This window comes from Phaethon aethereus (genome assembly GCF_964289735.1).
Source record: "Phaethon aethereus genome assembly, chromosome: 12".
Classification (NCBI taxonomy): Eukaryota; Metazoa; Chordata; class Aves; order Phaethontiformes; family Phaethontidae; genus Phaethon; species Phaethon aethereus.
Window position 1 is genome coordinate 12,347,605 of NC_138588.1, and position 16,165 is coordinate 12,363,769.

The window sequence follows — 16,165 nt, forward strand, 5'->3', positions numbered from 1 at the left end:
TGGCCTAGATGGCCTTGAAATGAGCTATCCATAGGACTTGAAACATACGTCTAAGGAGATAAGGCAGTGTGATTGTATAGACAGTAGGAGTGCAGGTCTGTTCAACTAAAAAAAGAGAGCATGCTTACACTGAAACTCTGCAAGTGTATGTAAAAGCAGAAAGTTTTAGAAACGCAATATATCTATTTAAAGGAATATATGAACTGAAAATCTGGGTAAATAAGCCTATTGGAGGCATTTTTTTAAGTTTTGTTCTTTCACAAGAGGTTGGGCTCAATGACCTCTAGAGATTTTTTCCAATTTAAATTTCTCAATTATTTTGGCCCTTTGGCACTGAAAGATAAAATACTGCATCAATATTTATACCTCAGCAATGTAAATTTTCCCTAAAATCACATATCAAAATTATAATTTCAACAGCTGATAATCATCAAATGTCTTCCATCTTCAGTGTGAGATACAGCTAAAGCCTATTTTCTCACTTCTTCCATCAGCTATAGATAATATTCTGCTGTCACCTCTCTGCTATGATACCACTTTATAATCCCTTCATATTTATGTTGGTTTCCCTGCTTAATGTTTTGTAAGCAACATGTTACATTTATTCAGTTTATTTTACTTCTACTGGGTTTGGATGATCAATATTATTATTATTCTCATTACTACTGAATGTTTCTGATCATAGATAATATTCTGCTTCCTTCAGCCTTTTAAAGTTGTAAGGCATGAAGGAGCAAAAACAAATCTCGTCATGAACGTCAGTGAAACTAGGTTTGTTTCCATCTCCATGACTGAATGAAATCCTGATTCTTTGATGACAATAAGACTTTTGCTACCAAGTAAAATGATTCTCTAATTTCACTGTCTTATTTCCATAATATTATTATTTTGCTAGGAAAAGAAAAGTCTCTTACCTTTCTGCTGTTCTTGAAAATAATACTTTGATTTTCACAGTGTATTTCCAGAGGTGTCTCAACTGTTATTTGCCATTAGTTTTGTTTTTCATATTCTAGCATTATGCATAAATATTCAAGTTTACCTTATTCAGGATAATTTAACTTACCATTCAATCCTGTGTTTTTAGGGAAGGACAATCTGCCTCTTTTATTCATGCATATAGTGTGTCCCTCTCTTTGAGGCATTACAGACTCTGCCTTATTGGCCAGATTTTTCTGCTGCTTAATATACTGAATAGACCATCCAATCCCTCTCTTTCAAAACAGTCCCAGATGGTGATTTAGAGAGGCATTCTAGCTTGTTAACTATTAACCAGCAAATGTACCTATCCATTACAATTACTGGGTTTATGGTATTGCAAAATTTCTAAGGGGGCCCAAAAATACTTTTGTTATCTCCATTTCCCTCCCAGCTATGCCCGATTCTGTGCACAGATCATGATCTCTCTATTTTTCAGTTCTGCATATATAGTAACGGAGGTAACAAGTTCAGGCTTCTGCTCAGCCCATTTTATGCAGAAGAGATTCCAGTGAAGTCAGTGGGATCAGTCATTGGTGGGTCCTCTTGTCTTACATGTGTTTTTGAACCATTTGCTCTTAACCCCATTCAAAGTTTTACTCTGTATTTTTAAGGAAAACCTTTGAAAAATTATGTTCTATGTATTCTTTCTGGGAAGGCTGATTCCCTTGTCTTTTGGGGTGCAGAGAAAGGCAAGCAGGAAATGATGAAGCTTTATAATCATAAGGGAATTGGATAATTGCTTCCAGCAATAGATTGGGTCAAGAACAAAAGTAGTAACACAGTATTGGGGTTCTTTGGGTATGTTTGCTGTGTAGGTAAGAGATAACTGAACTATATTTAACCCAGATAACTTAAGTACCTTCAGCACTCTAACCTGACAGCAGAGAGCTCAGCTGTGCTGATTAGGTGTACGTAAAAAGAATGGTGGTGTCAGGTCTCTGCAGTGGATGATCCTGTGCAGCAATAACAGATCACATGAATCACTGTACAGATATCTACCTTTGACTTGGTGGTTAAATTAACTAGGATAAATGCAATATACTAAAACTCTGAAGTCTGGCATTTTTTCTTATGCAGAATCTGAAGCAGTTTAAAAGCTTTTACGTTCACAAAATTGTTTATGTTTTATAATTCAAATGGACCAACGCAGATTAGTGTTGGCTGTTTCTCTTGTATATTCTTCAGACAGGAGATTCATGTCCTTCCCTGTACAATCAAGTATTTCATGTTCCAAATGGCTCTTGAGGTTTGCTGTTCCACTGGCTGCCTCTGCCTAGTATATAGGGCAAAAGGGACTATATGTATTTTTCAGGATACATGCAAAAGAAACCAGCTGCTGTAACTGATCTTGTCTTTGCTCCTCACTGCAAACAGAGCTGTTTAGCAAACGTGACAGTGCTTAAAATTCTAATGCCAACCTTCTTAAAAACTGAATTGAATTTCTGTCAAGTACTGTCACACTTGCTAAACAGCTGTGTGTATGAGGGTGACCTTGAATACCCAGATTTGAATCTCTGCTTTCACTGTTAGTTCTTCTCCCTTAATAGGATCTCCTATGACCAATTCTTCAGTTTGACAGTCTGGATCATACATTGTACACAGCTGTAGGAGCACAAACAGAAGAACCAGCTGTGGAGAGGGGCTGGAGAGCACAGAGATCTCCAGTCAGCTCTGGACCCCTGTTGCCTTTGGGAGGTGGGTACAAACGGGTATGCAGCATGACTGGCTCTGCTTTGGCCTTGCCAAACTGGTGTAATTACTGCTGGGAGTGGTTAACTAGACAGTTCAAGTTCTAGTTTAAATGGAATCATCTTCCGTAACCAAGGGGAGTAAAAAATTGTCATGCCATGACCAATTCAGCTAGACTGTAAGATTGGTTACCTAACATTTAATTTTTCACCTAAAATTTTTATTGATATGGGAGACACTGGTGGACTGGGACTGTGGTGGTGTTGGTTCAGACTGGAGTTCTGAACAGGTAATATATTTTGTATTGTAGAATCAAAAATTTCCTTAATGATGTTTTTTTTCCCGTCCACTAATTCTGTTTGACTTTCTGTTGCTGTAGAGTAGAAGGGAGACCTATCAAAAAATACTCTCATAGGAGCTACACACTGTTTGCAGAGGACCACATCAAGTTTCACCCAGGAGAAGCAATATACACTTTCCTTATAAACAGTTAGTAGTACAGCATCTGCTTTTCTTGGAAGGTGAGAGGTGAGTTAGCAATTGATGTGATCTTCAGCTTTCTCATTAGGTCCTTATTATTGGTAATGCGTGGACGAACCCTTGTTCCTCGCATCTCAGCAACAGGGACACACATCTCCTGCAGGCACCTCCTCTGAGCCACAGACATCTATTGTCCTCCACCTCTGTATTCTCAGTATCCAAGCACAGTCTCCGAGCTTCAGAAAATTGTGTCAGATGAGGAGGTGAGGGGATTACCACTTAAGCATTCAGCATTCATGAGCCTGTCATTTGTCCTTCAGCTTTCTCTCTATCCTATCACGAGACACAGTAGAAATTAGATCCTCCTCTGAAGAGGCAAATATAACCTGATTCTTAAAATACTTTTTGGCCATGATAACTTTCTAGTGAATTGTTTATTGTAATATTTCTTTGCTGTTAACCATTTCTTACCTACCATTCCACTGTTCCTCAAATAAAAGCAATACGAAGTGCCTTTTGGGTTTGCAACAAGTATTTATTTAACAAAATGGATGCCACCAACATATCTCCAAAATGCAGGTACGTATAACAAATGTAATAACAGTTGGTTTCCAAAATGAAATCAACATCAATTTTAAGGCAGGATATTCTGTGAGTTTTCATGCAAGCGCATATTCAAATGTTCCTTTATCCAACCCCTCAACTTCATCTTCCCATGTAGAAGAAGGCATACTACTGTAGGGGTCTAGCAAGATTTTGAAGCATCTGATAATTAAAAGTCCCAAGAAAACACACAAAATCCCCACAAAGGCAAAACCAGTTTTTTGCTCTAAAGTCAGAGGGAAGGCAGACATTTCGTTGACACTCATGCTGGCTGAAGTGTTGCTGCAGTAATTACTGCTCATCATTGGGCATCACATCCTGGTGACTGTGTGGGATTTTCACCTCTATTGCTTCTTTGCCTGCACAGAAAAGTAGAATCAGTTTGGTTAGGTATAAATGGGGTGTATCTGAGCTGTAGCATATGAACATTTGGAAATGAAAACCAGCCTGGATTTTAGTGGAGTCCTGTTGTTTTTCACATTTAAATTAATGTGATAAAATTGCAACTTTTAGCCTCTGCACACCATCCACTTACTGGCCTCTGTTATGAGATCGCAAACTCACAATTTTCTGGCTTTCTGTCTCCTCAAAGCAGAGCAATTTCAGCACATGGCTATTGCAAACAGCATTTTGTCAGACTGGGCACAAGCCTACAGATTCTGATTTGGCAATACTCACCAAGGTCTTCACCTGGAGAAACCAGTGTTTTCTGAAATGGCTTTACACCTCAGTCCTTAAACTAGTTAAATTTGCATTAATTTCAAAGGGAATTTCAGCCAAATAATGTGGATTTTGCATATGTAATTTAGCTTATACATCTAAATAAATAGATCAAATTTGTAAAATAAAACATTATCTGTGCAATTTTAGTAAAGTCTTGGGCTCCATTTTCAGAAAAATGCTGTGTGCATTTTGAGTTTGTAAGGAAATGAGCATATTGTGTATGAAGAAGGATTGGTGGGAGAAGAGATAATGGAAGTAAATTCCCTTCCCCTAAATCTTGCTTTCATTTGTTTCTTCTCCTTGGTCTTCCCCATTAAATACATACATATCCTGCCATTTTTACACGCATGGTAAACACCAGATCTGAACGTGTGCTCCTCATGGAGCTCATGGGAATGACCCTGATGTGTGTCCTATGGAGGCAGGATGCTCAAGCATCCCCACCCTGCCGTTGCCACCAGGATAGTTCTGTGTGTTTCCAGCCAGGACAGACTTTTACTTATGTCTTTTTAAGGAGATCTTACGTACAGATTTTAGTTGGGGGCGGGAATCGTTTTGCTTTATTTTAGGTTTTCCATCAGATATTGAAATCACATCTTTTGTCTCTATAGACAGCAGGAGAATTGGAAGGACTGGGACATCAGAAGTGCCAAAGGACAAAGGCATTTTTATTCTAAGGTTGGAGCTTGAGATTTTTTGGCTCTTGTTAACACCTAACTAACGCGCCTCAGGGGAAAACTCTTTTTGTTAACAATTCAACCGTCTTTCCCCCCAGGGAAGTCCCAGTATCCATTTATTTCTTGTCAGAGTAATTAGGCCACTCAGAGCTCTGTGCTGCTATGGCTACACTGCTCCAGGTACCTGCGCTGCTAGCCAGTTTAAAGGGAGCTCCAGTATCATTACTCTGTACTGCAGTCGTGGCTGGAAGTAGCTGTATCCTGAGTCAGCCTACAATTAATAACAACAGAAAAAGTAAAAATAAGATTTGGTATTCCTGAGAAGACAGAAATGGACAAAACTTTTATCTTGTTTGGTGTCTCCTTTCTCATTTCAGAATTTGTGGGATATTTGAACGTTATCCTAAAGAATGAAAATTTCAAAACAAGGATTAAAAGGGCAAGGCACAAGTCTCTTTCTTTTCACAATAACCCTCAATATAGTAGGTATTAAATAATACAGTTTCCTGTTATAGTCTTTACACATTTGCCAGAGCATAACAACCAATGTTCTGTTTATTCTATAGAGCTGTGTACGAGATCCTTCCTTGTTTTGAATGATATTCTGCTCTTTGGGTCATGCTGTTTTAATTCCTGTTAAATTGAAGAAAAGATCCAGATATAGGCTATGGGAATTAGAATTAATGTGAACAACCATCAATATTTATTTTCTGAAAATATATCATAGTTAAAGCCCACCTGCTGTATGGATTTTCACTAGACATACTTGCAATTTTTCTATTAAGTTTGTCCTTATGTAGGAAAAAAAAAATTGCAGAAAGTTCAATATCACAAATTTATGTCACAAATCAGTTGATCTGAACAAGAGACAGTCAAGGAAAAAACACTACCTTCGAAAAGTCCTAGGACACTGGGTTATAAAAATTAAATTAAAGGCTTATACAGGGGAAGGCAAGACCCAAAAATCACAACTGCTATCTTGAAAGACATGGAGAGAAATCTTAGGGATAGGCTGGCCATGGGGAACCCTGCATTTGAGCTGAATCCAGAGAAATATGTATGTGTTTGAGGTGACATTTCTTCACCATAGAGAGTCATAATGTTGGAACATGACTTTCAGTCTTACTAATTTTGCAGGTTACACATTGGAATTAGTGGGAATTGTTTGTACATTATGTGCTTGTCAGAAGATGTTATGGGACAGATCTCTGGAAAGCAGACTGTTGCTGACTGATCTTGACATCTTGACTGATGCTGAAACATGGAGTGATATCAATGGATATCTTCATCTTATTTGGCAAGAGTTTGGCTGAAACAGCTGTATGAGAAAGCTGTGGGCATTTTGCTTGGGGGTGAATTGGTTCTGGGAAGCTCTAATATACAGCTTTGTGCTCTTCCCTTCCTTGTCCTGAATTCAGAAATTGTAATTGAAGCCTTAAAGTTCACAGAACATTTTGCTCTAATTATGTATCCCCAAAACTGTGGTACGAAGACTGACCTTGAGTGCCTTTGTATTGTTTTCACATTTTAGTGCTGCATACAGGTTAGATGTCCTCTCCCAGTTAGTCAGATATCCTATCATTTGCTGCAGTGTATATGTCAAGGCGTGAGTCAGAGGACTGTGAATACTGACTAACATGGCCTGGATCCAAAAATCCTTGAAGATAACCTTTAGGGCAGTATGATGGAGACAGTCATTACATCACTTAGAATCTGCACAGTCATTTTGTAGGGGCTGGCCTCAGATTGATCTCTTTTGACTTTTTTTTATAGGTAAGACTCTACTCATCCTTTGATTCATTGCCCGTAAAAAATGCTGGCATAAAGAAAGGGTTCTTAACATCCTGCTATGAAATAAAAGGCCATTGGAGGCCCTTGTGAGGCCAGAAGAAATAATAAGAGTCCTAGAGAAAACAGGAATGAGGGAAATAGCTTAGCACACAGACCACTGAGGTAAGGAGAATGGGGAGGTATGAGCTGGGGGGATGCTGGCTGCACTTATGGAGGGTGAAAGGGAACACCATGGGCACTAAGTATTGTGAGGCAACTGGAAAAAAGATGTTGAAATTCTTATTCTAGCAGCATCACCAGCCTAACTCTGCCAATGTTTGGTGTGGATTTAAGATCCCAGCTCTTTAGTGGTTTGGGTGTAACTTTTTTCAGACCTAGACTTCACCGTCCTGTTTTCAGAGATACTGATAAGATTAAGAAAGTAGCCAGTTAGGGCTAAGTAAAGACTTCCTCAATAATTCTCCTTGTATTCTGGGTTTCAGTCCTACCCTCACAGAACCCCCTATAGGGTTTTTGGTTTTTTGTAATGGCTCAGTACTGGAAATGAGCACTTTTAATTCCCAAGCTGGGAGCATTCAATCTTCTTGGCATAATTAAGCCTCAGGTGCCTAGAAACTCCCTTCATGAACGGTAGCATGTAACAAAAGGGACTAAATCAGTTGCCATCTGTTCTCCCCTTGGATGCCTGCAGCCCAGCTGCTGGTTCATGGATCTGGTCATTCTGAAGGTACTTCAAATAGCTTCAGTCCTGGGCTTGTGCTGGAGTGACAGCAAACCTGACTTGAAAACCTGTTGGTGTGGTCAGGGACATAAAAAGGCATCCTCTGGGAGTTTCAGAAGCACCTCATTTGCACTTAACTAGCTGGTCAAGGAAACCGAACTGTATTCTGGCAATGCTATTACAGGAATTGGGTATAGGAGGTGGTAGGGTGAAAGGATTAGCAGTGGAGAAGACCTAGTGAAATAGAAATCAGTATGAATTTGGAATTCTCCAGAAGGTCTGAGCTATCTTGAGTTAACAACACATGGTCAGAAATGCTGCAAGAGCAGCTGTGACCACACAGCCAACCTGTCGTGCTTATGGGCATGTTGCATGCCTGTATTCTCTAACTTGCTGGGGAGAAGACTGTCTCTTCAGGATAAGGTTTCTAAGACAACATACAGGGTGGTGTAAGGTAGGAATGCCAGGGCATGGATGCCCAGCAAACAAAGGCATGGCTAACTGTTCTGCAAGGGCAGCGAAACCCCACAAAAACAGGCAGTGTTTTTGCAGTACAGTAACTCAGGGTGCAGGCAACACTTTTTCATGGCATTCCCCAGCAAAGCAGCAGCAGCCGAGCCCTGACACTTCCAGCCCTCAGACAAACAACGAACTGCAGAAATGATATGTTATCCTTAATAAATACACAAACCTGCAGCCTCCATTGGGCATGAGCTCCCATGCTGTTAATTCATCTATGTGGTCTAGATTTGGGTAATACAGAGAGGCAGGAAACTAGAACGTTCGCTAGCATCACCCTTAATGCGTGACCGTGGAAGACTGTCGCCTGCCTCCCCGGGGACGGAGACTGCAAGAGACCGAGGACCTGCAAAGCGAGTGTTGCTGTAGGACTGCACGCACAGCCTGCCCTGCCATCGGCCCCGCGCCCCTGGGAGGGCAGATTTAGGCGTTCACCCTCGCCCAGGGCTGCCCTCGCCGCGGGCCGGGTTGGGCCGGGCGGTGCCACAAGGCCTCCCCACACCCCCCACCACCCCCGCCGCGCCCGTCCCCCGCCCCGCCGCCCCCGCGCTACGAACCCTTCGCCGCCGCGCCCGCGCTGCCCATGGTGGCGGAGTGCGGAGTTTTCCGCGGCTCCGGGACCGGTCCGCCAGCTGTCGAAAGCCCAGGCTGGAGACCCGACGGCTCCGGCCCCGGGGGATGAGGTTGGGGGCGGCTCGTCTGGGCGTCCCTCGCCGCCCGGCGCTGCGGCCCCGCCGGGAGATGCTCAAGCTGCCCTAATTAAAAAATTAAACACGGCCGCTGCTGCTGCTACCGCCTCCTCCCCGCCCGCCTCCTTCCACCGTTATCCACCCGCGCTCCGCTCCAACCCCCCCCCCTTTGCACAATCAAACTGAGGAGCGTGGAAACTTCCCGCAAAGCGCTACGTGCGGCGCATCGGTAAGCGCCCGCGTCCGGCCCCGGCCCGCTGCGGGAGCGGCCCTCCTCCTCTCTTCTCCCCCGCCGCCCAGGGCGGACAACGGCGCCTCCGAGGTTGGGTGGCCCCTGCAGCGCTGGAGGACCGGGCTGCGGCACCCGGTACCGGCCGGCGGCGGGGTGCCGTGGCCGAGCAGAGCAGCCCCGCCGCCGGCGCGCAGCGGGACCTGTAGAGCCGCGCTGGGCGCAGCGGGGCCGTTGTGCGCGCCGTGCCGTGGGCCAGCAGGGTTTTACACACCGATGCCGAGTTGCTTTCCGTGGTGAGCTTAAAGCCTCTTCAGGCTGCACCTGCAGTGTGGCCTCGGGCCCTTCCAGTAATAGTAATAGGGATTAAAGCATAGAGCATGTGGCGACATACGGCTGGGAGCCGCTGTTGGTGCGGAAGCCTAGACTTCGCTCCGTATCCTTTCATTAGCTGTGTTTAGCTGACGCTGGGTGTCTGTTAGAGGGGTTTCCATTTGCCACAGCAGCAGGTGTTTCAGGTGGATAAGGGAAGAGGATTTCTTTTCCCAAAGCTGGGTCTGTATACTGCAGTAATAAACAGCAAATCTGTTTTAAATGATAGTGATTCCATGTGTGCATGCCACCCTGGTGAATATACCCTGCAGAGATGCACATGGGCCAGCGGAATGGTACTGTATCACAATGCCATGCATCATGAGATTTTTGAAGGCTACTGTAGAGCTACAAGCAGAATTTATTCTGCAGAAAATAATTTTAAAACTCCACATGTTTCTTGCTACATGCAATAACACTAGGATAGGATAAGCCTTTTTCTTCCTAACACAAGCTGGGAAAAGAGTTTTATATTGCCTGCCATTTTAATGCCTGATTCTTTTGCTGTGCCCGTAATGATCTTCTAAGCATGGGGTAGTCTCAAAAAAGCAGCTTTCTCCTGCTAGTAGAACTGATGGTTAAACTGATGGTTAACTATGCACTTGCTAATGGTTATTAGTTTGATCTTTTAATGTTGCAGCATCAGTCATGCAGTAAACAATGTCTATTGCTGGAATTGTAAGTCAAGCTAATTTTTGAAGTGCCTCTTGTATTTAAAGATCCATGAAGACTTTATAAATAGATTGTTTTTAATAGTATAAGATTGTGCTTTCAGAATATGTATTTAAGGAGCCTCTCCTGTTCCTAAGGAGCTCTAGTTTTCTTTTTTAGGCCTGATTTACTTGGGGTGCCATGAAGGTCCCTTGCTAGAGGGAAACAGCTATGGTTTGGGGTTCTGAGATTAACAAACACACAAGGGCTCAGAATTTCATGGTGCCTCTGCCCCCCCCCCCCCAGCACAACTGTCTTGGGAGAGTGACATAAATCCAGGCTTTTCTGATAATTGTGAGCATTGCTATACTTAGAGAACCTTACTGTAAGTAGGTCTTGGGAGTAGCCAGGACCACTATGTCAGCTCCCGCTGGGAAGGAGGGGCAATATTGAGAGTAGCAATACATAACCTCTGAGTGGGTGCATCTTGCCTCTTCTGTCAGATCTTGGGCATGGACTCTCGGTCTTTCACTACCATTTTTCCTGGAAAAGGTTTACTTGGGGGATTTTCCTCCCTGTAGGTATGATATTATCCTTTCCTCTTCGTTATTGTGGGAGTGAATGTTAAGAGATTTTTTTTTTAACCATGACATAATTACCACTCTTGTACTATGTTGTGGCAGAGGTTACTGAAATCGTGTGATTATTTCTAGGAATCTGACACTCACGTTCAATTTTAAAGACTTTACTTTTGTTTTTATGTGTTGGAGATTGACTTTTCATGGAAATGAAACTGGAAAAGGAACTGGCAGCCAGCAACAGGGAATGAGTCTCCTTCTTCAGCTACCAGTTGTCAGCAGACAAGTAACGCTTTGTTTCTGTTCAAGATGTTATATTTTAAAATGGAAAAGTGATGGAATGACTTAAATCTTTTCCTGTATTTAATTGCTTTTTCACTGGAAAGTCACTGGTTTTGTTCTTGCACAGGAACAGTGATTTTTTTTGTAAGGCACATAGGATAGCAACATAGTATGTGTGGCTGTTGTGGATACATGGACAAATGGAGCGCTCTCTACTCTTCACTTTCCATTTCTTTATCAGGCTCCATCTTCTTTGTATTCAACAGAACAATAACTATTACTTCCATCTGACTTCAATCATATTTGCCATTGATTCCATCATTATTTTAGGGAGTGTTAAGTGTGTCCTCAAAGGAGAGCCCTTGAACAGCAATAGAGATTTTATAATCATCTAGTAATTTTGTATGTTGATCTTGTAAATTCAACTGGCCTAATTTAAGTTTGGGCAAGACACTTAAAGCCAAGTGGGTGCCAATGAATGAAAGGCAGTAGAGAACTCTTAGAGCTATTAGATGGTTAATACTTTTTGATGTTTAAGGATCATTTGAGTGGTGTGTCAAGAAAATGTAACTATTTAGAGGGATAACTAACTCCATTGTAACTTGCCTTTCAGTTTAGCTTTAATCAGCTCTTTGAGTGTTTCTTCACAAGCAAACAAACTCTCCCTTCAGTTGCTAGAAATTTAGAACGGGCTGATGAGGGTCAAGTCAGTGAATAATATTGTGCACAGAAGAAACAGATCAAGTTGAAACTCCCCTCCTAAGCAAATTTAAGCAAGTGTAAGCAAGTTCATGAGAACATGCATCACTGCAAGGCAATAGTATATGAGAGAGATAAAAGCAGTAATAGAGGGGCACAGTGAAAGAGGGAGGATTATATATTAATTTATGTATTGATCAGGGTTGCAAGTGGGAATGATGTAGTTTAATTCAGGGTATTTAACATCTTAAAAGGCATAAACAACCTCTGTTCTACCACGTTTTTTTCTGTAGTCTTAAAAGATCTGAATCTCTCTTTGTATTTGTGCAAAGGCCATCCTTTTACTAGGTTCTGACTTGTCAGTGGCTTAAACATATGGTCAACAGTCCTGGGGGTCCATAGGGTACTCCTCTGCTGACTGCCAGGAATGAGGCAGAAAAACAAGTTCTACAAAGCAGCCACTCCATGTTAAATATCTGAATAGGCCCACTCTTCAAATAGGAAAAGCTTAGGGATTCTGAAGAAACTGAAGAAGGGTGAAAATCAGTCTTTTAAGTCCGGCACACATCAGTGTTAGCACTGGGAAAGGTGGAAGAGTGCATGCACGAAAACCAACAGTGCCACCTGGTGTGAGTGGGACAGGAGATTGGTCCATGAAGAGGGCAAATGTCCCCAGGTGTGTCCCCAGCTCTTCCACCTCGGGGTTGGGGCAAGCCCCTGGCAAAGACAGAGAGGGCAAAGGACTTCTAAGGCCTATGAGGTGATGGGTTCTCTTTAGACCTGCAGGAGGTAGGTGCTTACTGCCTCACTGTGAAGAGGGGAGGTGGTAGGTATGTTAGGGGCACTCAGCCTGTTGTTAGGGTCCACATGTGTTGTGGAAGGAAGGCCCAGAATGCAAGCACGTTGCTCAGGTTTTTGCATTTGTGTCTTCAGCAGCTAGACTAATGATTTGGGGAGAGAGAGGGTAATGTGATTTGTTTCAATATAATTCCAGTAAAAGTGCTCTGAAAAGTCTAGTGTTATGCAGCCTTTTGGGGTAAAAAATATGTGATTTAAGTTTTAGGGTGTTAAGCTGTGGTCAAGGGTTGCATAACCCTATAAAAAAAAAGTTTATGAGAACTAGGGAGATTTAAATCTTCAGTGGGGGAAAAACAGGTTAGATCCCTGCAGATCAAGTAGAGCAGGTCTCCTGTGTGACTGATCCCGCACTGTGGGCATAAGATGCTGAACAGTGTTTCTGGTTATAAATATGGAACATGCAGAATGAAAGCCTCAACACACAGTTTCATTGCTGTAGCAGACATCTGTACAATCTTTTTTTGGGGGTGGGGAGTCTAGCCAGTTAGTGCTGTTGAAGGCTTATTTAAGAGGGGGCAAGGAGAACAAGACAGTGCAGGCAAACTGAAAAGGTGTCAAACGGACATGGGAGTGAGGGAAGAAGCAATCAGCACCGCAGCTGCAGGCGTGAAGGCTTGTGCATGGGGTGGGCTCTAGTTTCGAAATGGCTGTGCTCTGCTTGCAGTGAGTCTGGAAGATGCCTGCCAGCAGACAGGCTGTTGCATTTGATAGTTTGCTCTTTTGAAGTGTAAAATGTTTTGTTTTCCAAAGTTAAAAAAAAACACAACAGTTTTCTCAGACTGGGAAGATAATGTTTAAATGCAAAGAGAGCATTTGGGGAAGGTAGTATTTGCTTTACTTTGGGTCCATTATCGCTATGCAAAAGAGGGTGTCACTTGCAGAGTAGGGTTAATTTTTTTTAGCACAAAGTAAATCAGTGTAGATTGGGTGCAGCCTTAGGCAAGGCAGACTGGTTTGGGAATACTTGTGGCTGTGCAAAAAGGAATCTTTAAATGAGCCACAAAAGTCAAATGGTTTACAAAGTAAATCTGTTGTTAAAGCTACCCTTCTCCAGCTGTACTCGGGGCTTTCTGGAGAAGGGACAGGGTCTAGACAATGCCAAGCATGTTTAGGTGCCATAGCAAACAAAACAAGAAAAAAATGTGTAACACATTCCCCATGCAGGCATCATATAGTTGAGAACAATGTCTCACTGAAAAATAGTAATTTACCCAAAAAAGTCAATGTTTTTAAAATGTATGAGGCTCAGAAGTCCCATTCTCTCAAGTTCCATACAAACTGACTTTCAGGAAGATAGAACTTTTTCACAAGTCCCGCCTTTTGATCATGACTTAACAGGAAACAAAATTAAAAACAATATTGAGATAAACCAAAGACCAATTCAAATGATCTTTTCTAAAAGGATGGTGATACATATTTGGTCATTAGCAAGTTCAGAGCAATGACTTGTTTGTCAGTGAGGACTTGAGTTTACCAGAGTTACTGTATTGAAAAGAATGCTGATACTTAGAACATGTGTAATTAATTCAGCTCTGTAACTACTACTTGTACAAGAGAATTCCAAGAGTAGTTCCTTTACAGTTGCTTATATTTACATATATATGCAAGAACACTAATAATATTCCACTATCTTCAACTCACTGTGTAAATTAGCACTGTCAACTAAAAGGAACATTCCTCAGAGATCACGTCTGTCTCATGTAAGGACATGAACAGAGACAGAAGAGATGTTGGAAGCCCATGTATCAAAAGATAATTAAAAAATATTCTCAAGAGGGATCAGTAGTGTGTAACAAAGGAGACTTTCTCAGCACAAATACAAGCATGGAAAGATACTGGGTTTTCATTTTTTCACTTACTATGCCAAGTAGATTTTTAAATTTTTATTTCAGTCCTCTTATAGGCAGAAATCTTCCTAGGGAAAAACTTGAACTTTTTTTCAACACAGTTTTGTAGACCAAAGAAATCCCAATTCACCCCTGTCAGCTCCCTAACAGCTCTTTGTGGCATTGTTCTCCCATTTTTATTACTGTTCTTTGAAGACAGAAATACTGAGTGATTATGTGTGAGACTCCTAGAAAAGGATACAAGACTGCCATAAAAATCCTGAAACAGGCAACTGAGGAGAACAGAATGCTATAAATAGAAGTTGTGGCGCGAGGGGGACAGGGCAAAGCTAGTAGCACTCCTCTAGGCTTTAAGCTAAGCTATGCCACTATGCAACTCTAGTACAAAACACCTCTATGTTTATAGATGTGTATCACTGTGTGGATGGTACAGTTATCAGTATTTATGACAAAACACATTGAATGACAACTAATTTTACTAGTACAAAACTGTGTGTATGCTGGACCAAAAAGGCATATGAATTTGAGAAGGTAGCAGTTGAAATAGCCAGTAGATTATTCAGAACAAGTAGGCAAACTATGTGTAAGAAAGTCAACAATTCTTCCTGTTACTAGCATCCATGGGCCCATGGGCATAGGAATTCAGCATCAGCTGTTTGGTGCCATAGTACTGGGTGAGGGAGTATAGGATTCCAACACTTGAGATGCTCTCTGCAAAGCCCAATTAAACAGAGGTCTGGTAACAGGGTTTAGTAACCTGAACATGCGAATTTCTTCCTTTCATTCTGTAGAAGTGAGAGCTGTAAAATGTAATGACAGCAATTTCAAGTAAACATTAACTATTTCAGTGATTATTATCACAAATACAAGTTATTTATCTAATTATAGTTAATGTGTGGACAGAATTATACTTCTTATCAGACCTCTAGACATGCCTTTCTACCTTCATCTGGGATGTAGGTTACTAGGATGTTTCATGGTATCTTTGAGCTTTCTCCGAAATCTCAGGTGTTACCAACTCCCGGTGTGACAATCATGAGGGCAGACAGACAAAAGAGAGTCCCAGCAGCTCATAAGGAGTTTACTTCCAAAACCCACATTTGTCCAGGTCAGTGATTCTTAACTGTCTCTTGCCAGAAACATACTCCAATAGAGATGTGGAGCCTCTGTACAGCTCAACTTTTCTTAACCTTCATTTTTGGTTTTCTTAAAAGAAGTGCATGGATTCCTGTGGATCAGCAACCAGAAGCCACTGATCTAAATTCACTGCAGAGGACTGAATGGTTTTAGATGATATATAAATGGTAATAGATGTTGATACACCATTTGGTGATCCCTTTAGAAATACTTTGGTACTTGTGGTTAGTGAAATGATTAAACTTTGTCCAAATGATAGAAATTCTTTTTTTTTCTTTTAAAAATACTGCTTAAAGCCTATTTTTCCCCCAAGTGATAGAGAGAAATTGTGATTGAAGAAGCCAAGGGAAGTTGAGGGGAATATATTGCAGGTTCTACCTTGCAAGTAAATGAACAACTTCCAGGATGAGTGACAGAGAATGTAAAATATTTAGTAGTGTGCGCATGTGGTATGGACCTATGTAATTTTTAAATTTTATAGCAGAATTCTATATTCTATATATGCTATATTCTATAGCAGAATTCTATAACTATTCACATTTAATTGTTATTTGTATTTAAGAATAAAACGTCCATCTAGAAACTTCCAATGCCCCTAACTATAACTGAACTTGCAGCTTAGCCTGACCAGTAGCTTTATAT

General features: G+C 41.6%; 1 protein-coding gene across 1 annotated transcript; it reads right to left on the reverse strand.

Moving 5' to 3' along the window:
* Positions 1 to 3,806: 3,806 nt before the first annotated feature.
* CTXN2 (cortexin 2) lies at positions 3,807 to 4,055 on the reverse strand (the record flags this gene model as incomplete). The annotated part of the gene is made up of 1 exon (XM_082005414.1): positions 3,807 to 4,055. The coding sequence occupies one exon, from the start codon at positions 4,053 to 4,055 to the stop codon at positions 3,807 to 3,809; it is 249 nt and encodes an 82-aa protein (XP_081861540.1).
* Positions 4,056 to 16,165: the final 12,110 nt, after the last annotated feature.